This window comes from Coccinella septempunctata, chromosome X (genome assembly GCF_907165205.1).
Source record: "Coccinella septempunctata chromosome X, icCocSept1.1, whole genome shotgun sequence".
NCBI lineage: Eukaryota > Metazoa > Arthropoda > Insecta > Coleoptera > Coccinellidae > Coccinella > Coccinella septempunctata.
Genome location: NC_058198.1, coordinates 6507781 through 6532404, shown reverse-complemented (window position 1 = coordinate 6532404; position 24624 = coordinate 6507781). Strand labels below are relative to the sequence as shown.

Below are 24624 nucleotides of genomic sequence, written 5' to 3'. Positions count from 1 at the left end.
TGTGGTACTTAAAACTCCTGAAAATACAATTAATGCAATATATATTCAAATAATTATTTAGTGAACTTCAAAATAGAACATTGCAAATAAATTATCATTTACAAAAAATATTTCAATTTAATGGAATTCCCAGAATGGTTGAAATATCAGATAGCAGTGGGGCTGCATTTTAGTTTCCTCCTTTCTCACATTCGATCAACTTTTGTGCTTGATTCTGAAATAATCCAAAAGAAATTAGCATTAAATTTTTCATAGTATTCATATTTACCTCAATCATTTTATAGATGACCATCATCGAATCGATCATTGAAGTCCTGCAGCTGTCCACGTCTGTAGTTGTTGATGATGATCGTTTACCCCAATTCGGGGTGAAATTCAGCTGAGCGATGCACAAACCAAAAATGCCGAAAACTACCAATATGAACACTAATCGATGCATTTTCGTTTCTGGAAAATAACTTTTCAGCGCGACTAAGTTTTCTTCAAATGCGTGGATGTTCAATCGGGATCAGTCTTTTATATCTTTCCCACTTCAAACGGCGCAATTCGAGAGGGGTTGTAATCACTACCCCCTCGACAACTGTGGAATTTCACGATTTGATTTGAAGAAGCCTGTCGATGTTAGGGCAATCAACGTAAATGCTAGTTTTCTTTTCTGAAACAAATATTCCGATTGATTATTTAACATGTCTGACGCGAATCTCTAATTAGGGTTTTAATGAACGAAAAACAAAATTTGAAACACCATTTTCCTTTCGAAATGATCATTTCTGGTCATTCCTTTAGGTATTCCTAATAAAGAATATGTAAAAACGAATGAAAAAAGTCCGAAATTTGTTACTAGAATCGAATAAAGAAAGTTAAAATGAGAGTATTCTGTTCTTTTCGACGTTTACCAATTGATGGTAGATTGATTTTTTCTGGCAACACCACTATTAATCAGATAAAAGTTAATTTTCAAACATTAATAGTTGATATCCTAAGAGTTGTTCCTCATTTTCTTATAAAATAATATAAAAAATTCGAAAAAATCGTAAATAGAAGCACTTTTTGAAAACATAGTCGTGGAAAATTGTAGATGTTATTAAAAACGTTTTTCCTTTGTCGATTTTCCAATATTAATTCAAATGCAACTTTTCTTCAGGCTTCGAAAGGGTAAAATAATTAAAATTTCTATTTTTTCTCTCTTATTTCTTAAAAGGAAAGCGAAGCCTGAATCGAGATAGGACTATTTTCATACTGTCGATAACATTCTTTACGTTTCTAAAACTTCACGCGTTTCCTGCATACGAATTGACTCATACCGATACAAGTTAAAATACCTATATTATTGAGAATTACATAGTATAATGTGAATCAGCAACTATTGACTCTCTTATCACTGGAATTTCCTAAAAAGGGGGATTTTTCGAATTCAGTTCAATCGATATATAGGTATATTCCACAGTTTTTCGTTGCTTTCTCCTATAATGAATATCAAAAACGAAACAAAAATTGTCATGTTTCAAAGTATCATATATTTAGCCACTGATAAAGTTGACAACAGATACACATGTGTGCTTATTTTGATAGTTATCATTAGAGATCATTAGAGATGTACTTCATTCAGCTGATTATTGAAGAGTAATCAGCAAATCAATGGCTCTATTACATAATCAATTGCCTTATCATGCAACTAGCCATTTCCAATCAAGAAATGATAGGGGATTTGTTCGATTCAATAAAAGATAGTAGACACGTTCTTTGCAGGATCGGGATATTACCAAATATCAATAACAAATCTCTCTCAAGGGCCGTGTATAGTCTCAGCAAGCTCAGCAAACAAATAAAATTAACGTTTGCTTCTCGTGTTTACACGAAAACATTGAATTCTCGCTCATTATATTTTTCGATTGCTTTCCGATCGATGTTCTGAATTAAATTGATTCTCATTTTAAAAATAACCGTATTTAAATCGTTATGAGTTATCTCAGAAGTTTTTTTTATTCCCTATTTATAAACATTTCAGTGAAAAAAAAAACAATTCTTGTAACAACAAAGCGAAAATTTGACATTCGAAAACATTCTGGTTCTTTTTGAGGGGACTTATTGTGTATCATTATTCTTCAGTATTGAATAATTGTTGACAGACCTCGAAATATTATAACACCCTAAACAAATATACATCAGAGTCCTTATAAATGATTTCAATTTCTCATTGGACGTCAATTTTGAAATTCTACTACATTAAGTATAGGTAATGGGTAATGCCCTATAAGCAGAATAATTCAAAGTCCTGTATATATGAATTTCGAAAGAGAAATGATTCGGTGAAGTAACACATATTCCAGGGCAACTCGACATTTTTTGAGAGATAAACTTTCATACGTCTGTCCATAATTTTCAACCCCCAAAATCAGTTGAATCAGTTTTTTTACCAAATTTCATCTACCTATCTTCATGAGAATTCCAGAAGAAGCAGAATGAAAAATAGACGTACGTATTTATATATTTTTTCTACTCCAAAAGTTCATCATTGAGGAATTTAATCAAATATCCACCTTTTTCTTTGACCATTATATAATAAAAATTAGGTTCCTTCACCAAAATAACAGCCCGGATCATATTTTTCTTATGAAAAATTGCAAATGCAAATATGAATGATTTTAAAGTTCCCGAAAGTAATAAAAAAGGAGTTGAGGAATGTGTGAAAAATTTAAGTTGTCAAACAAACATATAAATCTGAATATTCCAAGTACTGTGAAATATCAGAGTACTATTTCAGAATTATGATTTTTTCATGATATACAGCCATGCATTTATTTTGAGGAAAATCAAACAATAAGAGGCAATTTCAAAAACATATTCGTGGCCTTCTGTGAGGAACAGTGGCGCCCCTTACGTTCTGTTTCACGAAGCTATCGATTAACGTGTGAAAGCAGCTTTATCAGAAAACCTACGCCTCACGGTATCCTAACGGAATTAACTGTCAATACGTCAGTTACAATTTGAAAGGAGAATATACCGTGATTATGTGTAACATATTTGTCATTTCTTATTAGCGGGTGGAGTCGCTTTTCTTTTGGGAAAATAGCAACAAGTGTCTTAAATCCTTTTAAAAATTAACAATAACAAATATGGGTTGTGCAATAAGTGCAACAGGAGACAAGGAAGCCACTGAAAGGTCTAAAAAGATCGATAGAGACCTTAGGGCAGATGGAGAAAGAGCTGCTAGCGAAGTAAAACTTTTACTCTTAGGTGAGAACTTTTTAGAACTGTCATTTAACTGAATTACAAACATTCCTTTTTTCAAGGTGCTGGAGAGTCTGGAAAAAGTACAATTGTGAAGCAAATGAAAATTATTCATGAAACAGGCTACTCTATAGAAGAATGTAAACTTTATAAGCCTGTCGTTTATAGTAATACCATCCAGAGTCTCATGGCTATAATTCGAGCAATGGGTCAGTTGAGGATTGATTTTGGAGATCCCAGTAAAGCTGTAAGTCATTGGTTTGTGGAAACCTAGGATAAATTTCTAATTATCGTACTTACCTTCTATTAGCAATAAGTTCATTAAGTAATTATAATGTCATTTGGTTACGACTCATAAAGGTCTTTCTCATATTTTAGGATATAGCTAGGCAGTTTTTCACATTTGCAAGTGCAGCAGAGGAGGGAGAGCTCACTCCAGAGCTCGTAGCATTAATGAAAAAGTTGTGGCAGGACTCTGGTGTGCAGCAGTGTTTCTCACGTTCTAGGGAATACCAATTGAATGATTCGGCGGCTTATTATCTCAATGCTTTAGATAGGATATCACAGCCAACATACATACCATCCCAACAAGATGTTCTACGTACTAGAGTTAAGACTACTGGAATTGTTGAAACACATTTTTCATTCAAAAATTTACATTTCAAGTGAGTACATTTACTTTTCCTCAAAGCTCTTGGACATCTAGCCAATTCATTTTATTCTCAGAATGTTCGATGTTGGTGGTCAAAGATCTGAGAGGAAGAAATGGATCCACTGCTTTGAAGGTGTCACAGCTATAATATTTTGTGTAGCGTTGTCTGGTAAGTTTGGGCCTTCTCACAACTGTAGTATTCATGTATCACTTTTAACGAGTTGTGTGTCTGTTGGATGAAATATGATGAATTTGTTCTCATTGATGGACTATTATAGGTTATGACCTGGTATTAGCAGAAGATGAAGAAATGAACCGTATGGTAGAATCAATGAAGCTTTTTGATTCAATCTGTAACAGCAAGTGGTTTGTCACCACTTCGATCATTCTATTTCTGAACAAAAAGGATCTTTTCAAAGAGAAAATTGCTCGTAGTCCCCTTACTATCTGTTTCCCAGAATATACAGGTTCGAACACATTCGAAGAGGCTTCAGCCTATATAAGAATGAAATTTGAAAACTTAAATAAGAGAAAGGATCAGAAGGAAATATACACCCATTTAACTTGTGCCACAGACACATCTAATATTCAGTTTGTGTTTGATGCAGTCACCGATGTTATCATAAAGAATAATTTGAAAGATTGTGGTCTTCTTGTATAAAATACGTAACAAAGTGTCATTCTATTCTAAGATGTTATTTAATAAGATGTATATTTTACCGACTTAACACTTACATGACTTGAGGAATTTATCCAAGCTTTAAATTTTGTATTCCTTCGATTCATTTGATCTCCTTCACTTGATCAAGAAAAATTGAAAGACTGAATCAACATTGACAGAATCAATTTATTTGTAACACTTCATCTATATTTCCAATAATTACATAAATTTTTCATTTCTTTCACAAAATATCATTTGAATTTGTTTGAAACTAGACATAAATCATCATGATGATAATTCAAACTGGTTCATTATATAAATTTCAACCTTCTGATATTGATAAATAGGAAAGAGTTAGGGACTTTTCACTATTTTAACGATAAAATTTCACTCATTTAGGACGCACATCAGTTCGTTTAGTTATTGCTTGTTATTTTCATTTTATTTCTCCCACTGTCTCCAAATCCGTTTTGTGCCACATTCCATCATTGATTAATTCAAAATTTTATCTGTTCAATGTTAGAAATATCAAAATATCGAATGTCCCTGTGTATGACTAGTATCAGCAACTATCAAGGAAGACTAATTGTATGAATTTCTAATCTGCAAATCTTACACTTCTCAGTATTCATGGATTTTACCACTTTTCTCACTTAAGTATTAATTGGTTGATTTACAAACAGCTTTTTTATATTATTTTTTTTGTGAACTTCATGTTGATGTTTTTCATGTCATCATTAATTCTACTAGTTGTTTTTCGTCGAAATCTGAAATAAAACTAGTATGATCAACTTATATCGAATTGCACTCGAATCATATTCATCACCGATGTCCTTGAAGAAGGAAGATCTTTATAATTTAATACGATTTCACTGTCTGTAGGGTTTTGATAGAAAGTCCACTGTATTTAAAATGGTAATTATCAGTTTTTGCCATAAATTTTGTGTATTAGAGTGTTCTCAATTTTCTTATATTATTCCACAAGTCATTCCGCCAAAAACGAACTTAAAAAAGTGACTGATTTTTGTATACTTAAAATATTCACCACTAGAGAGTATATATATATGAATTCAAGGTTGAAAATCTATTTTTGTAATCTTAGATATTTTTGTATCTTTTATCGAATCAGTAATAATATCTCGAAGAGTTTAAAGTTGATAATTTTTTTACTGAACTTTACAAACAATCTCCAGTTTTTGTGGGATTGAAATTCCATTAATATATAAGATATTTGTATCAATGTTATCAAATTCAGAATGTTTCAAAATTGAGATTTTGTCAAGTTTCATTCTGTCGAACTGACAAAAGGGTGAAGATATTTTTGTAGTAGTTTATTACTGGAGAAGATATATTTTTTACTTGTCATTTCTCTATTTATGCTCATTATACTTGTCTGATTTTCAAGCAATTTAATGAACAAGTATTCAAATTTTGGTTTCAAGTTGTATTTATCATAAAAGGTTGTGATTCTTAGAGCTCAAATGGCTACATTTTTATTGTTCTGTTTCGAATGTATATCTGAATAAATCAATTAACTGAAAATCAGGCCATATACGTCTTTGAAATTGATCAAAATTTGAATTGATTATGGTGAAGTTCCACTGTATATTTTTGTAAAATATTTTTGAGATAAATCTAATCAATAAATGCCTTTTTCCAATACTTCTAGTATCATTTCAGTACACCATATAAGTGAATTCAAGCTGAGTGCCATTTTCATACAAATAGAATATGTGTGTATATAAAGTAACTAGATTCAAACTAGATCTATGTCCAAAGTGGACTTAAAGATCTGTAGATTTAATACCCAGAGGATTTAAAAGCTCAGTGCTGCATGAGTTCATGAATACTCTTATCAAACAGCAAAAACCCTTTTTCCTTCCCGATATGAACAAACTACCAAGTTCCAATTCTAGTTGCAAAATTTGGCATCAACTGGCACACCATATAGTGTTCTTAATAGAGGAAATCCACCTATATTAACTCGAGAACGACTAGATCGATTCTGAACAAAATCAATAGGCTTCTTAGCATCGTGGATCCTCATATTCTGCAGAAACTGAGCTCGATAGCTTAAAAATTGCGTCATTTAGAGTGTAGAATAAGGAAGAGGTTCAACAATGAATACATTTATTCACACAAGTAGCAGAAAAAATAGTTATCACATTACATCGTTTTCAAGAGTGATTATATATTCGATATGATTTGCATCTAGACTTCAATAACATAATTATGTATTTGAAAATTTAGAAAGAATGGCATAAGAAGCTATCACAAAGTGTAGAGAATTGAATTCGTTAAATCTAAGAATACATCAACAATACAAACATCTAGTTTTTTAAAATTGTGTTATAATATATCGAAGATTTTTAACAGTCCACGTTTAACAGCCTTTTGAGTTCAAGCATTGTGGTTAAATACGCATCAAAACGTAACATACAGATTTAGGAAACACAAATAGTGACACAATGCTTATAACACATAAAATTCACAGTGAATCCATTGAACAAGTAACATAAATACATTTCTTGGTTATCAGATATTTGTACAATTGAAACTCTAATGAACACCGTCTGTAAAAATACTGTTAGAATTCTGCTTTATTGACTGGTGGACACTCACCAGACAAAATAACGTAGTAATAAGCTGCCAAAGAATCTGAAAAATCTTCTGAACATTCGAAAATTTTTAAACTTCCCCTGAAAACGTTCATTTACCAATTGAAGTCACAGTAGATCAAAGACTTTCTTCAGAAAAAAATTGGCGCTCTATAACAATAAAAAATTAATCAGCTACGTATTATGTATATACAGATGTTTCGAAATCATGAAAGCCATGATTTGAAGCTATCAAAAGACTTATGGATTCCATTTTTATACCTACTCTAATTCAGTATAATTCAAAATTGATAAAAGTAACACCTTACAATATTTCATTCTTTACTTGTAGGTGTGTTATTCTTATCTTTCTACAGAAAATCGATATAACACTCTTTAAAACAGTCATTTTTTGGAAATACACGATATCTCCATCAGTTCTAAAGTAAAATCTATGAAATTTACTTTACCTAATCAATATTTATGACAGTTATATACATATATTTTTGATCTATCAGGTGATAAAACTGATATAACTATTTACAATCACATTTATCTAATTTTTTTGAGATATTTTGAGTTTTTTCATTGAACATCAGTAGTTTGTATATAGTTAGAGACGCATTTGAAATTTATACAAAAAGATTTTCACATTGCATCTAACTATATAGTCCGAGAGCTATGGTTAGGACTCTTAATTTGACCAGAACAACGGGTAATTGCAACATTTATAACATGCCTTCTTTGTAACGACGATGATGGTTTTAACCATTGAAAAGTGGAATGATAATTGGCATCAGTTTATATAGTAATTTAGGAAAACTATTACCGCATTGCGGTCGTTCTTGTTACTACATAATAATTTTTCAGAGTAGGTACAACAAATTTTTCCAGTTCAACAGCTATATATGAAATTGTCATCACATATACATAAGTATACGTTTTTAGGTAGTCTTTGAACTGCCCCAGATTCGTGATGATTAACTTTCATCACCAGAACCAGAAATGTCTCCTAAAAAAAGAATTTAATATTATTCACAAAAAACTACAGATGTGAATGAAATTCTTCTTGAACAGAGTGTGAAAATTAGTAAACTTACACATTTACTTTCGTTTTGTATTCATGCAATATTGTACTATAGCTTCGTTACCAAAATATTAGGTACGTAAGATGCTCTGTTATTGGAATGAGGTATGTAGAAAGTTATCGACAAATTGGATTGTACTTAATGCCCCCAGTAATCGACTTATGCAAGTTATGCAGATTTACACCGAACAGGCTGGAATAAAAATGGGAAAATAATGGAAAAATATTTCTTATGAATGCTAGGGAAGTTATACTTGAACATATCTACTCTACCTACTCTATTTGTCGTTTAACTTGGATTCCAAATACTCACAATTTTGAGAATATGTTGATATCCAATATGACATCAGGAATTTTTGGGGAGACTACACATTTATTTAATCTAAACGAAGAATAAAGGAAAAAGCAGGGGTGGGAGGGAATTTCTGCTCATTTTGATATTTAACTCAGAGTACTCTCTTCCACACTTGGGCTGGGCAGAGGGTTTTGATCACCATTTGAGTGTCTTAGAGGTTTTGGCGAAGACCTGGAGTTGCTGGTCATAGATTGCATTGTTTGTGAGCGCGGTGCCGTGAATCGCATACTGTATGCTGGACGGTCCTGCCCCTAAAAAGTGAACAACTGTCCATTTCATCAAATTATCGAACAGTTAAACTACCTGTGCAAATTGACGCACAATATAAGCTGACTTACTTGGTTGCCATTTCCACCTTGCCTGACATTTTTGTACGGTTGAAATATTACCAGATACACCTTTGGGGTGAACAGACATCCCAGTGCCACCGTTGCGCTTATGTTCAAACACATACACATACTTACGATTTGAATCTGAAAAAAAAATCCAGTTGAACTCATGAATTTTGTGTTTGCACGACTAAATCATTCCCTATTTAACTCTTTTCTTAAATTGCCAAAGAGGGATGGTTGATACGGTTGGCATTTGCAATAATTTTGTGTGTTCTTGTTAGCCAGTTAGTTTGCTTGTAATGCCCAATAACATTTTTTGCTGAAAAGCCTCTTATAGCGAACCAGAGCACTTATAATATCGCTACAGCCTCAGGGTAACGAAAAACTCATTTATTACTCTATATCTATTCAATATGAAAGCCAAAAAATAGGCTGCTTTGAACTTCGTACATTTCCAAGCAAAAAAACAACAGAGGAGTCAGCAAGAGTCTCAAATACTTCTGAATATCTCACCTTGTAATCATTATTCGTTCCAAAATAAATTGGTAAGAATGCCAGCCAAACAATGCACGTGGAGTACATTGTAAAACCGATGTATTTAGCCTCGTTAAAGTTTTCTGGTATTTTTCTCGTCTTGAAAGCATAAAGTGTACAGAGTGTTATCAGAATCATGTTATAAACCAGCGACATTATTAGAGAGAAAGTCGAGACGCGACAGGTCAAGACAGCTGTTAGGGGCTGGGGGTGAATCTCCCTGACATCTGGCCTCTCTATTATCAGCCATACAATTGCCCCAATCAGCTGAATTGATACGATACCTACAACAGAAACAAAACTGAATAAATATGAGGATATGTCTAGACGTATCGAAGAAGAGGTCAGAGCTTCTTCCACAGATATTCCAATTTACCAGCATGATTATGATGGGGGATAATCTGAAAACAACCAGTCTTACCTAGAGCGATTGCGACTTGAGATATTGGCGAAGTATACAGCGGTCTCTTGATACTTTTGACACCTCTGTTGAATATTCTCGAGATCCTGTTAGTTTTTGTGAATATAGCACTGTAGCAGATGCTCAGACAAAGCCCTAAGCCCACACGCATAACTGCACACGTCTCCACTGTGGGCTTAGCTAAAATGATGAAAGACATCGAGTAGCAACATAAAATGCCACTTAGTAGAACATAGCAAAGTTCCCTTCCAGATGCCATGATAACAGGAGTTCTGTTGTATCGTATGAATACACATGTAGTGAAAAGGGTACATATAATGCCGAAGGAACTGAAAATCAGGGGTACCAGCGCCCATGGGCTCAACCAGTCTATCACTTGAGCTTGAAGCTTGTCACAACCATCCATATTCTTATTGGGGGCCCAGCCTGGCTTGCAAGCTTTGCAAGTGTCATTGAATACATAAGAGTCCTCTCTGCAAGCCACGCAAACCCAGCAGCATTGGTCCTAAAATGGGAAGTATCTTTAGTGAGGCACAAAATGACCATTTTGCAGAATTTTCATAATACAAAAACTACAACTACAGGAAAATAATCGAAAAAATTTGTCGAAAATGTCGAAAAAACAAGCCAAATTTGGTTTATTATATTCTCCCTTCAAAATTGTTTTACTTTCATCATTAACCATGAAGCCAAAAACCAAATGAGTTGCAGAAAATATGCAAGAAATGAATTTCTTGTAGTTAACAGTTTCAGAAATAATTTCGATATGTTTTGCTTCCAGATAACTCTTCTGAAAAAGATAAGATGTCGACTTCTGTTTGCTGGTTCGCTAAAGACTTTTTTCAGCTTTTTTCTTCCCTTCCTAGATTAAACTTCTCGTTTATTCAGTCGAAGCGAATCACATCGCTAATGCACTTTCTGGAGATTCGTAAAAGTGAAGCCCCTTCCACCCATAATCGCTTATAATCCCCATAAGAAGGAAGCGGAAAAATGAAATGGAATACGTAAAGTTTTCATTGTGCTCCGTGCATTTTTCATGAAAACCCGAATCTCTGTCTGTCCTTTCGCGTTGGCAACTCCTGAATAATTTCACGCTGTACCGTCCGAGGGCTGGGTCCCTCATTTTTCGAATTTTCAATTCAGAATATTCTGAATCATGCAGGACGGAGGGTCAGCAGCACCGAAAATTTTAAGTATGCAGCCTGAAAAATGACATTGTCATATAGGGTACGAGGAAAATTTCTCACTGTCGATCAGAGACGTCCAAATATATGCCAGAAAAAAAAAGGCACAACCTTACATTTGCCAAGCTTCACCACTGAAATTTATATTATTATATCCCGAAGAAAGAAAGGAGATAACATTACGTAAATTTTTCAATTTAGCGGTTCATTGATGAAGGAGGATCTAGAAAGAAATGCACCATCCAATAAGTTATCTACGAATAAGATTTACCTGAAAGTTACGGATATGTCCAGAAGGGCACTCTTCACTACATATCAGCTTAGGAATTGCACTTGTTTCTTTCCAGGATAATGCTTTCAAATTTAAGTACAACCTGTGAAAAGAACAAAGTTCAAACGTTGCGAATTTAGCACGTTGTTCTGTTATTTACAAACTATTTTGTTCCAAATTGAACTATAGTTTAAATGAGACAATTTATAACCCTAGCTTCACATGTTCAGCTCTGTTTTCAGTTTTTTGGAGCTGGGAGAATTTTTGCCAGATGACGATTTTATTTCTCAAAAAAAATTCTAGTCTTATTCTCTCATTCCTTTTTGGAATACCCACGTTCCATAAAGGAAAATATCCTTCATTTCCTCTCCTATTAATGGTAATATAGTGGATTTACTGGAGGATATTCAATTATCTGAAATAATTTTCCCTATTTGATTCAATCTCCGAAGAAAATAGAGAGTACAATTCCAACACTCCACTATTGTTGTATTTCTGTAAGGCCTCATCAAGGCTGTGTCAGACAATAAGTAGGTAGCATCAAGACCATTGTCCTGAGGAGTGTAATAATTGATGGAATGATAACCCTCATAATTCTGCTAAAGGAAACGATTGACGTAATAGTTTCGCAATCTCGATAACATATTTCTACCCTCTGGAATATACCCAGTTTCGAATCAGCTGCAGAAAAAAAAGGAAAAACCTCGAAAGAAACATACTTTCAATGGAAAATTGAATTGATTTCATATTTCGTGAAGGAAAATAGCGTCAAATATGCACCCCTTCTGATACATGTTGGGTCAAAAATAGGGACATCAAAACATCAATACGAAAGGAAATAATAACGGAAATCGTTATGAGGTGTATTATTCGTAACTTCGTGGGAGAATGTTGAGCTCGATCAGTTCAGAAGATTCAATTTTGATAGTGATTATAGTCTTCTCGAGGAACATCGCTCTAGAAAGATTGAGAAATGAAAAATTCCTTGAGTACGTCCCCTAGAACTTCGAAGGAAATTGATAAAACTGAATTATATATGAATATTGAATAAAACAGTGTTGAAACAAGACATAGGGATCATAACGAAAACGAAAAATGCCACAGGTATTATCATTTTAACCAATAACATTAAACAGACCCGGCGCATTCGCCATTCTGCAACCAGGAAGAGAATAAGTAAATCATGATATTTGGGCATACTGCTTTGTTGATACGTTTTCTTCGGAGGACGAACATGAAAAGACAATTATACTCACTTCCGAACGATATTTGGCTATACTAGTTTTTGTGTCCAAGGTTGAATAACTTCTGTTTCCAGAAAGAAAACATAATTGATCGTCGGTCAAGTTATACTTGATTGCTGGGATATTTTTCTCAATGAATGACTCTTTGAATTGAAATATTATTGAATAAGGGTCGTTAAGGCAGAACTGTTTTACTTCGATCATTTGTTCTGAAATCTGATTGAAATGGTCGTTTTGATAGTTATAACCTTCGATATTTTCGTAACCTCTAATTCGATTGAAATTTTCAATTCCGTTTAGGTTACAGATAGAGAACATCGAATATTGATTCATTTTTCCTACCTTTCCTTCCACGACCCGATCAGCCTGTAATCATATTTGCCCTCTTCGTGTCTCTGATATTGATAAATGTTGTAGTGACCAAACGCATCGCCGTCTTTGTTGAATCTGACCTCAGTCTTTTGGCGTCCTGAAAAATGAATACTCCTATGAATAATTTCTTAAGGCATCCAAAAAACCAGGATTGACCTGCGTCAAATCGTTCAAAGTTAAATTTTCGAAATCTCCCATTCTTCTATAGGTGAATTTTCAAATGTTTCGATGAATTATTCTATTCCAAAATACTATACCTTGACTCAACATACCGAGTTCTCGAATGATTTGGATGCTGAGAATTTCTTTAAACTTCAGATCGCTTAGCTTTCATCAAATACGATCATCGAAACTAAAAACGAATAACTGTTTTCCTCATCGATCTTGATAATAAAAAGATTTTTACAGGAGTGAATTCAGACAGAAAATTTAAAAATGATATGAATACGAATATGATCCAGACTTTACAATCCATGTGCTCAACGTTATCCATGTTTATGGGTTCAATATTCAATAAAATATCCCCCAAAAGGAAGACTTTCATGTATTGATACCAATATAAGCATAATTTAAATTGTAGAATGTTTTATAGTGGAAAAAGGATGAATAAACGGGAAATTTTCTGTTGAAAAACAAATCCTACAATAACGCGCAAAAATTTTGGGCTAGAATTAAGTATTTCAAGAAATTAGGAAGAGGAAAACCCACAATATGAGGAACAATAACCGAAAACTTTAACGTATACTGACCTTTCTCATCAACCATCGTATTCTCAGGTAGTTTTTGTGTCCTAATTGAAGGAAACAGGCACAGAAAATAAAGAACTCGTTTCGAAAATTGCATCAGCTTGAAAATTTGAAGACACTAACGCAGTAATATCGCAAGAAAATAATATCAATCTTCAGGAACACACTGGCACAATATTCAGAGGGATGATGCAGATTTCTTGAACTTTTCGAGTTATATTCCTTGATTCGAAGGACGTAAAATCACTGATCTTCCTCATTCATTTCATCAGCGTTTGTGATGAGATGCGTTAGCTTCGATATCTAATCTTTTAATGAACCAGGTCCTATAATAACAACCGATATGGAGGAAATGCGTATGTCAATTATTCTCCCTATGATGAATAGCTTCTTTCATTCGATTACATACCATATCGAGTTAAGTCGATTACCGATGAAAATCGATTACTCAAACTCACGCTAACCGAAAACAAATTTTCTGCCCCTGCATCTCTTTTTGATAAAAATTTTCCAAATTTTCAGAGGTTCAACCATATATTCAAGTTATACACATTCCTGGAAATTCTTTTCGAGTTTCATACATATTTTCATTGATTATGCGAAAAGTGGATACAATTTCGTGTATTTTTCAAGATTTTTATCTGTGAATTCTTCTGTTTCACCTACAATATCCACAAGGTTAAACAATAAATTCAAGATATAAATATATCTGAAAATCGTACTCGAATTTCAAATATTCCTCGAAAAATCATGAAAGATTTTGCCCTAGTTTGCTTCAGTTTTTCTTTGTGTGGAATGCATTACCTCATCCAACCAGAATCTAATCTCCATTATTGAAAAAACATACTACAGATTCTTCACCTGCGATGAGTAGATTTTTGGGTTTAGTAACAACCATTTCTCAATAAGCTTCTGCCATGAACATGGGTGGCCATATGTTGCACACGTTTTCGTCATTATTTTTATGATTTCTTTAATGTTCCATGCATTTTATTGTCATAATTCAATCAGGTACTTCATAGGAATGTGGATTCAATTCACGTTTTGACCACCTCTTAGATGATGCTCGTTTTTTAATTTCTAGGAAACTTATAGCTTCAAACATAATATTTTAATGAATCAAGTTTTGAAAGGACAAGTATAGTACCCTGAATAAACCTAAGTTAATTATTCCATGTATAAATAAATTAATATCCCACGGTGATGACATTTTCATCATAACTGTTACTAAAAATACGTTTTTCCTAAACTCAAGAAAAATATTCATTTGGCCCCAAAAATAGTTCTTTCCAAGACTTGAAATTTTTTTTTTTGATGCCAGAAAGTATTTTTTTCTCGGGATCAAAAAATTGCTTTTCATGGTCGGAAAATATCTGTTTCTCGAGATCGAAAAATTCATTTTCTTCGAGGTCAAAAAGTAATTTTTCTCGGAATCGGCGAATATTTTTTTTGAGGTCGGAATATATGTTTTGTCGAAGTGAAAAATAATTATTTTTATGGTCAAAACATTCTTTTTTTCGGGGTAAATGAATATGTTTTCTCGGGATCAGGAAATATTTCAAAGTCAAAGAAATATATGTACTTTTTTAGATACCTACAGGAAAAATTATTTTATTTATTGAAATTATTTTATATATCAGTACTAAGTATAAAGAAATAATAGATCACAAATTTGTGGAATGGATGAATGTTCCTTATTCCTTCTATAATGAATTTCATGACTTTGCTCTGCCTCGAAGATAGTGAGTTCTAATTGGACTGCTTGCATGACCAAATAATGCTAGTCATAAAGTGGAGACATGGTCATCATTATTTCAAGGGATTATCTAATGGTTCATTCGTTTATTGATTCGATTAAGGCTCTTCGCATATAAATTGTTGATAAAATTCAATGTATCGATCACCTCTGGTTTCCGTTTTTTGTTTGAAAGTACTTTATCGAGAGAAATGAGTACTAGTTTTCGATTTTATGGTTTTGGAACTTTGTATCGAATTGGTATTGATATATTTTTCCATCCACAGCTAGAAATGAACTTGGATTCTCAGAAGCCTGCCAGGAATAACACACAAATTCATTGCAATCGACGAATAAACTGGAGATAATTCGTGAAATAAGCAGAAGGAAAATTGTTTACGTCAGTTGGTTTTTCAATATGAAAAACCAATCTCATCTCATCATTTCATTCAGAAACATTTCGACCTATTTCGTATTTCTTTTATGCGAAGATCTGAAACACTTTCTGCTGAGAATATTGGAGAAAAATTAAGATCCCTAGTCCAGTGATCACCGAAAGGATGTTACACAACAGTTGCAGGAACCTCAGCCAGATTTTTCAGGACAATTAAAATCCTGTACATGTGTGAGGACAATTATATATCTGTACACGGGATACTTTGAATAAATAACAACTTCTTCGAAAATATGGATTATGATGTCACTTCTATCATTCGGATGGACATTTAACGAACTTTAATAAAAAAAAAACTTTTTATAGACATACGATTTCTTATCTTTCTCATAAGTAAGGACTTGGAGTGTTTTTCTTTCAATCAGAATACCTATAAATTTTTCGTTTTGGAGATTAAATAATAAAGTGTTGACGAACTCACCGATAAAGGAAACATTCCTCAAGTACTTAAGAAGCTGTGGTCCAGTGGGGGCGGGCTTCAATTTATCACAAAGATGAAAAGGCTGTCCACATACGTCGACTATGATGTCATGGACAGCATGAGCAGCTGCGTAGACGGCATCAACTGTAAAGGAAGAGTCGTTAGGGAATTACTGGACGAAGGAGCAGATACGATGAAAATGAAAGAAAATGAATCACATGTCCCAAGCCGTACACTAACTTTGTGGAAGATTAACAACCCTCGAGTTTTCAGTTCGGGTACCTATTTTCATTTTTTCCCGGGCCAGAGTTAGGCGAACAAAAGAATAATTTATCATGCACAAAATGGAGGAAATCATAAAAGATTTTTATTGTGGACTGCAGGATGAGAGGTTGTATAGAGAAAAGTTCATGAGTATTTCATCAAAGTTGTGGAAACATACGAACGGACTAATGGATTTTTGACCCTATCCTATACAGAGCTAGAAATAAAATTATCAATGTTATATCACCAATAGATATCTGATAGGGTGTGTTATCTTTCAAATTCATGTTTGATTCAATAAAAGGGAAATCTCTCTAATTAAAACCAGTCCATTGACTTAAAAATGTAGGTATACTACCTATTGGATTGAAAAACTACATATTTGGTCAAAATATATTATTGAACTAATGGAAAATTGAGTTCCTCAGTTCAATTATGGATTTTCAAGCAACGTGATCAATATTTGCAAAAAGTAGAAACGAGTTTTTTCCCACTCCTGGCTATGTCCGAACTTTCTTCACGTTTAGCAAGTAATGAATTGGTTTACAACAATCAGAAAATCTATGCAGATTCGACGATTGAACACCGTGTAATTTCAGCCATTGTAGCCCTTCCTTTAATGATTAGCTACACTTCGCAACTTGTCAGTTCACAGACAATTGAGCAGAACATCCGTATACATTCTGTTTGATAGACCCAATCTCGAAATATTCGAATTCAGTGTAGGGATAATTTGTCATTCTGTAGTACAACGTCTGCCTGTCCCAATCTATAATTTCCATTAGGAACGGGGGTTCACCGACTGTTTCTTGCAAGGATTGAAATCCAACAGGAAATATAAGCATTGAATAAACCTGAAAAATCGATTTAGAGATATGGTGATCCTGTGATTTGAGGGTTGATCAGTTAAGGCAACAACATGCTTCACTAAAATAAAATGAGATTGAAAGTTTGTTCGCAAATATCCAAAAATTTGGTGAGAATTTGTCCGAAGATTCAGGATCTAGTAGTATTCACTCATTTAACTTTCCCTCTATCTTACCAGTGTAACTTTTTGCACAGTGGGATAGATAAAAGTAATTATTTCCTGATAGGCACGATAGAGTTTTTTAACATAGTCTTGATTCAGGGCGCTTCCCCTAACAAAACAAATTTTACTCTTTGCAGATTAGTAGATAGAAGCGTGCTTATATTTACACAAGAATTAGTTCAACAACGTGTTTATGACCCAGATAGCATGTTGTGCGAATTCCTATTTGAAAATGAGTATAAAGTATCAGCACCTGTTTGGACAAAATATCACGAACAGCTTTTACTCATGACCTCCACAGTTCGCAGGTAAATAGTTGCTTTTCAAACTAGAGCAATAAGAACTGAAACGACAAAATTTATTTTATCAGTACCAAACCTATTAGATGACAGAGAAAATAATTCTTATGGGAGCTTTAACAAGGGACAATAAAGAATTTAACAAAAAATTGGTTTTTCTTTTGGATGTATTGGAAAGAACTGAAACCAATCATACGTGATATTTGTGTGATAGTTCGTTATTTTTTTTATTAAGTTCTATTGATGCATCGAATGACATGGACACATGAAGAGACGCAGGTTATCTTTCTATATATATTCTTGAGTTCCAGACCATATTCATGAACTATACATTTTCATGTTGCACTTGTAGGAGAAAACATCCTTGTAACATGGCGTAAATGTTGATATTCTATGAATGAAACCAACTGCGAGGTTACAATCATTTATGAAGACCCTGTGTTTGATAACATAATGCACATCGTAGGAAGCTTTTTAGAGACGCAATTCTGGGAAATTCAGACGAACACAGCGTGCATCTTATACCAGTATCATTATAGTTGCACTAGTATAATTATAGTTGTCTAATGTCTTATGTTTGATGTGGAATATCATTAATATTTAAGCGAGCAAGGGATGACGTTCAAGTTTCTCTATTACAAAGGGCATGAATCAACACAAGCTTTCAAGACTTGCCCTATTATTCTATCCAGATATTGTTAATATGCATAATCATTGAATCAAGAGCGTACCTAGCATTAAATATAGGCGGTGTTGTTAGGGATAGGAGTGTGCTTTTGTTGTTCCAGATCGATGGAGCGAATACATTCTGGATCTCATATTATGTACTCAAGGAAGCTCCAAGATCCATTTGATGAATTTCTGTTTCCCTATGTTTTGAGCGTTAATGATTACGAAATCAAACAAGCAACCGTATTATTCCATTACTTCAGGGAATATTCGTTCGTTAAAATATCAACTACAACTTTAAGTAATTTTGTTTAATGGTGGGGTGGAGTGGGAGCAATTTTTTGTTGTTGGTAATAGCCAGTTTATCAATCTATGCGGTATGATTTCACAATGTAAGAGTCTTCTAGTGATCCTTAAACACCTGAAGAATTTCTTCAGCAGGCTTTCTATCAATTTCTGTTGGCTCTTTGTGTTAAGAAATAATCAGAAAAATTCGATTGATCATCTTATTTTCTGTTTTTTACTAGTTTTTCCTCCTGTTTTCTGTTTCAAATAAATTCGATTTGCAAAAAGGTAGAAGAAATTTGAATCCAACGAGAAAATGCCCTTCAATATAAATGTTTCATGAACGAATTCAATATCATTGCCCTCTTTCAACAGAATATAGGGGTAAAAACGAACTAAAGAAAAATATAAAAGAATTGCAGAGGAAAGAAGCTTAAGCAACCATTTCAGAACAATGCATTGAAACCTTATCTGTAATTATGAAGGAAATAATGAAAGACTTTGTTGTCAGAACTTTACAGTACAAGTTAAAAATAATTCTGAGTATAAAGAATAGGGAATTGAGTTATAATAACATAAGACCTGTTTATTTGATACCACGAACGTTGGTTGTTTTTTCTGTGGAGTAATTGCGAACATACGTTTTCGAAAGCTTGGTTTGATCTGTTTGGAATTGGGGTGAAATAAATGATAAGGTATAACGGCATAAATAAATCAAAGAAGAACTTGACGGTCAATGAGTAGAGAAAGATTAGATCGATTAATAACAGACGACAGCCTGAATAAAAACTAATTGCGAATACGATGACAGTTATGGATAACATTTCCCTTCTGTACTCCTATTGTTTGATATCAGACTAGGTTCGCTTTCTCCAAATGCACAAACCCTATTTACACATGCGGGGCAATTCAGTGGGGTGTTGCTATTTCACTAACCGACCTGACAGGGAAATATTTGTTTGCACACCAAACAAAATACTCGACTCCGTTACAATAATTCTCGTGTTGGTTTAAGGGTACGGGCGAGCTACAAATCATTGGCCCTCCCATTTCTACCCGATGAATGTTATTATTGGAATGATGAGAGTATTTACGCTCAAGTACGTCAGGAAAGAATGAATGAACGCCCTCAAGATAGGGGCTATAAGATGATGTTGCAGTGCGTCTGTATTAAGATATATTTTTGAGGACATTGAAGTATTGTACGTTTTGGGTATTCAAAAAACTACGTTAAATATGATAAACTAGAGGTTTATCAGAATCCATGAAGTAACGCACACCAAGGGCGGTTCCAGTAGTAGGGCCATGGCTTGAGAGAGACTTGCTCTTTTAGAAAATGTATCACATTTAAGTTCACGATGATTTTTCTGGGATATACCTACGCCTGTTGAAAGTTACCTTCGAAAAATTCCCAAAAAGCCGAGCTCGATAAAACTTCGAGATCTATTTCTAGAAGAGTTGCTCTTTGAGAACTTGAGAGAAATATTCTTTCGAATATCGAAAAATGATATTATTTTCCTCTTCAAATATAAGCATGTCACAATTATAAAGTTATACCCATTTTATATCAACAAATACCTTACAGAATTTCAAATATGAAATTATGGCTACCAAAATCCCTCCTCGAATTGCCACTGAAGTACACTCCCTTCTCTCGTACATCTCACAGGACATTCACGAAAGTATCCACTCAACAATGGCCAGTCTGGTTGTTGTATGATTGCCAACTTTCAAGTTCCACAAAGAACGGACGTATCCCTTTAACACAGTGGTTTGCCAAGGGAGATTGTGGAGTCAAATGTAACAGGTTTTTATATCTCTATATGCCCAGTCGGGGTGTTCCAAAAATTTACAAGAATTCTCAGATACGTGGGCATTTACTTGGTCGGAATTCATAGTATGTATACAACTGGAATAATATGCAATCTGTCACATTGAAAAACGAAAGAAGGACTCTTCTGGTAGGCAATGTTTCGTTAAGCGTTAGCCAGCCATCTTCAGGGATTTCATCGCGAAATACAAAAGATAGAGTTATACTTTCAGGAGTTCATTGAATGATTTCATCATTTCAATTATCGTTACATGGTGTATTCGATATGCTGAGGACAAGGGTATTGCACTGGCTCTCCAGGGTGAATCAGCAGCCTCCCCAACGGTCCAGATTTCTTTGGGAATCGGATTCCCATCAACCAATCGATCTGATTTGGATCCATTTGATTCGGACAGTCGCAGATAACTTGATGATGCCCATGGGATAGGATATCAACCACATATATCCAGTTCGAAGTACATCCGACCAGAACAGGTGGTTTGGGTCCATTATTATTCCTTAGTGAGAGAGTTACCTCTACAATGTTGTCCGATTATTATCAGGGGAGGCTAGCGGTTTTCTCAGGCGACTCTACTCACACCAGTGTAATACTCGCGCTTGGTTTATGCAAAATATTACACGGCCATATGGATGCATTAATTCACATTGTGATTGATATCATGGTTGGTCACGCCAGCCGGGGTTTGTATTGTTTATTGTTATGTAGTCTAGACGTTCCAGTTGTCCTTCTGTTCCCGATTTATGCGAGCACGATTGCAGTTTGAACATGTATCGCCGTATTGATTTCGAATTCTGCTATCTGGTACCCTTCAATTGTGAGTTTAGGTATATATAGATGTGTGCAGGTATCAGTTTTGAGCCACGAGGCTTCAAAAAAATGTAAAAAAATCCTTCGATTCGTTGTCAAGCAACTGGTCAAATCGATAGAATCCGCAGCAACCCCTTGCTTAGAAAACTTTCTATCTTCATACATAACCCCCCTATCCATGAGAAGTCAGAACAGCAAGATGCTAAACCTGATAGCAATTTGCCAATTGAAAAAGGACTTGTCTAACTGGGTTACTCATCGAATCGAAAATACACTCATTTACCTCAAGGATTTCCTCTTCTGAACCTTGAGGAGAAGGTAATTTGCCTCGGTACATTTGAATTAAACTCCCCTGCCATGGTATCAGAGCTTTGTTTTGCGGTCCGCACTGCCCGTGTAGATTCAATTCGCTAAATTGATATTGTCACACGTTATGAATCGATAACCATCAATTACTCAACCGAATGAAGGGTCCCATGTAACAGTAATAAGGTCAATCTGTGAACTGCAACAGGAAATGAAAATAACATCGATTGACCGGGGTGTATTTTGGAGCACCGTAATCACCCCATTGCCGAGGGAGTGTTCCGTTTTCCGTATGTTCTTTCCTTCACGATAAATTCAGTCGTTTTTCCGCCGACGACCTGCTGTTGGAATTGCAGCTTCACGCTACGGGAGGTTAATCACACTATTTCGAGATTTACATTTTCCAATCTCGTCTATGAATTGAAGGCTGGAATTGAAAACTCCTTGTAGTAGGATGTAAGCCAAATGGGATGTTTTTGTTTCTGTTTCACGGCTACGAACGGAAAAACAAATGTCTTGCTGGTCCGCAGTGGATTCCAGCTTTTACCCGAGAAGGAATTGAATAAAATGGGAAGGGAGTTGTTGGAAGAATAAGTATCTAGTGAATGGTTGAGGCGTGTCTGACAAGCAGATAACAATACTTTCATGTAAAGGATACAAAAACCTCAATATGTTATATCCAGTACCCGATCCACCACAGTTTTGTAGTGGCTTTAAAGAGGTTACCTCTTTGCTTCTCCAAGTTTCTGGTCCACAGTATTTTTTGCGTTGGCGAGGCATTCTGTCGCTAGATCACCAGAGCTCTTTCTCCTCCCAACAGAATCAGTTTCTGCTAGATCCATCCTCACTAAGTACTCCCTGAGGTGACAACTCCCTACAAGGATGTGTGGCATTTTCTTGCTAAGATCCAAATACTTCTTAGATCTCGCAGTGTTCAAGTTTTCAAGGAACTTTTTGGCCTGATCCATCCTGGAAAGATCCTTTCAGAGTGTTTTGCTCCTGGAACTCTTTCTTGTAGGTACATTTTCCCATACCAAAGAAGGATTCTGGACCAATGATAGTAGATGGCGCTTCTTTCTTGGTAAGAAGGTGTGCTGGCATGTTCATTACCCTTGATTCAAAAGTTATCGGGAATCCAGGATAAAGGAAACTTGTTAATCTTGCTGATTTCGATGAGTTTTCCATATTAACTTAGAATCGATGACATGGGAGCTCAGTGCTTTGATGGTAGAGTGACTGCAAGTATCTCCTTTTCCAATTAGCATCGTAGTGAATGATTCTTCGATGCTGGATTATTGTATCATCTCGCCATTGGGTTTTACTGGTAGTCTTGTGGCTTGCCTTGATATCTTGGATGCCAGGCTTTTGCCCCATAAGTCATTATTCGTCCCAAAACCATGAAGCACAGTCACCGCAGTATTTTTGGGTAACATCCCCATCTGGTTTTGCAAGCCAGACTTCTGCATGCCATCAGGGCCCCTATTCCTTTGCTGGCAGATATTTCTCGGTTATCTGCATAGGCAACTCTTCTACACCTATCAAGATTATGATGAATAAGTAGACATCTTTGAACTCGAAGCATTCTGTTAGGCTTAACCCAAGTTGACAGTGCCGCAATCATTGTAGATCTAAATGTGATACTTATTCTAAATGAGCAACACTCCTAGTAATAAATCTGGAAATTTCATCGATCTCGATGCAACCGTTCAGTCTTGACGAATTTTTAAGTTACCCCATCTTTTTGGGAATTTTTCGAAGGTCAACTTTTGATACTCGTATCTACCAGAAAAATTATCGTACATATAAATGTGATACACATTCTGAAAGAAAAACTCTTCGAGTAATACATCTCGAAATTTCATGGACTTCGGTAGAACCGTTCGTTTTCAACGAATTTTTAAGTGACACCATATTTTTGTCAATTTTTCGAACATGTGTGTTACTCAGCTCTGATAAGATTATAAGCAATTCTGCCTTCGAGAAAAATAATCCAAACTCATGAAGTTTTCTTTCTGAATTAAAAAAAAACCCGTTGGATGCAAAAAATGATCGACTATGGAATTTATTCAGTGTAATGAAAGCACTCACCAACAAAGGGTACAAGACCTTCTTGCTCATAGTCCCCGATGCTCTCATGACCAGTACATTTTCTCAATCCGGAATTGTTGAAACTGCAATTGTTGTGCTGACTCCAGAACTCTCTGAACCAAGCGTTCCTGCAGTTGATCAACAAGCTGGAATTCTGCTTGTGAGGGATATTTGCCTCAGAGGTACTGTTGCAAAACATGTCTGTATCTATTCTCGGTCTCAGAGATAGATAGTAATCGTCAAATTCTGCAAAACAGAAAAGAAACGATCAAAATCAGGATGTCATATTCTTTATCATGACGAGAACATGCTTAAAGTTTCGAATATTATAATTAATAACAGATAAATATGATGTTGCAAATTGGTGAATGCGCTGGTTTCTCATTATCGTGATTTTAATGGGGGTACTAATGCAATAATGTGACAACGGGAGAGCTGACACCATATGAAGCAAGTTTCTTAGTTCTTCTTTATCAGTCCAGAGCATTTATTTCAGATAAATGAAAGTGGAATTGTGGAAAAACAACAACAGATCCCCCTTTTCTAACAAATACGAGGCTCTCGAGTAAGAGTGAGGTCTGCTGATTGGCAAGGCTTCTCCATTTACAATACATTGCGTTCACAATTCGTGGAACAAGAAGAGACCTGCCTGTAATTTACAGTATGTCGCAATTAAAAGCGGTTTTTTCGGATGATTTTAATATATTTCAGTTCTGGCGACCCACATAGCCGCTGTTTTTTTTTCAG

The 24624-nt window shown here is 34.8% G+C and overlaps 3 protein-coding genes across 3 annotated transcripts in view; 1 reads left to right on the top strand and 2 right to left on the bottom strand.

Moving 5' to 3' along the window:
• Positions 1-25: 25 nt before the first annotated feature.
• LOC123321524 (hypertrehalosaemic prohormone-like) lies at positions 26-831 on the bottom strand. Its single transcript, XM_044909176.1, has 2 exons — positions 269-831; positions 26-214 (listed from the first exon to the last, which is right to left on the bottom strand). The coding sequence occupies exons 1-2, from the start codon at positions 437-439 to the stop codon at positions 170-172; spliced, it is 216 nt and encodes a 71-aa protein (XP_044765111.1). The 5' UTR covers positions 440-831; the 3' UTR covers positions 26-169.
• Positions 832-3014: 2183 nt separating this feature from the next.
• On the top strand, positions 3015-6206 carry LOC123321523 (G protein alpha i subunit). The gene is made up of 5 exons (XM_044909175.1): positions 3015-3237; positions 3294-3478; positions 3610-3896; positions 3958-4052; positions 4162-6206. Exons 1-5 carry the CDS (start codon positions 3117-3119, stop codon positions 4542-4544), a joined length of 1071 nt encoding a protein of 356 aa, XP_044765110.1. The 5' UTR covers positions 3015-3116; the 3' UTR covers positions 4545-6206.
• A 454-nt stretch (positions 6207-6660) lies between these two features.
• The window catches only part of LOC123322023 (metabotropic glutamate receptor 7-like), a 77304-nt gene continuing 59340 nt past the window's right edge, over positions 6661-24624 (bottom strand). Inside the window, exons 6-15 of the mRNA XM_044909847.1 lie at positions 23878-24123; positions 16298-16441; positions 12912-13038; positions 11326-11428; positions 9871-10375; positions 9429-9733; positions 8922-9056; positions 8542-8834; positions 8242-8421; positions 6661-8153 (exon numbers count right to left, since the gene is read on the bottom strand). Of these exons, the coding sequence (XP_044765782.1) occupies positions 8670-8834; positions 8922-9056; positions 9429-9733; positions 9871-10375; positions 11326-11428; positions 12912-13038; positions 16298-16441; positions 23878-24123 (1730 nt within the window). The 3' untranslated portion in view covers positions 6661-8153; positions 8242-8421; positions 8542-8669. The remainder of the gene's footprint in view (positions 8154-8241; positions 8422-8541; positions 8835-8921; positions 9057-9428; positions 9734-9870; positions 10376-11325; positions 11429-12911; positions 13039-16297; positions 16442-23877; positions 24124-24624) is intronic.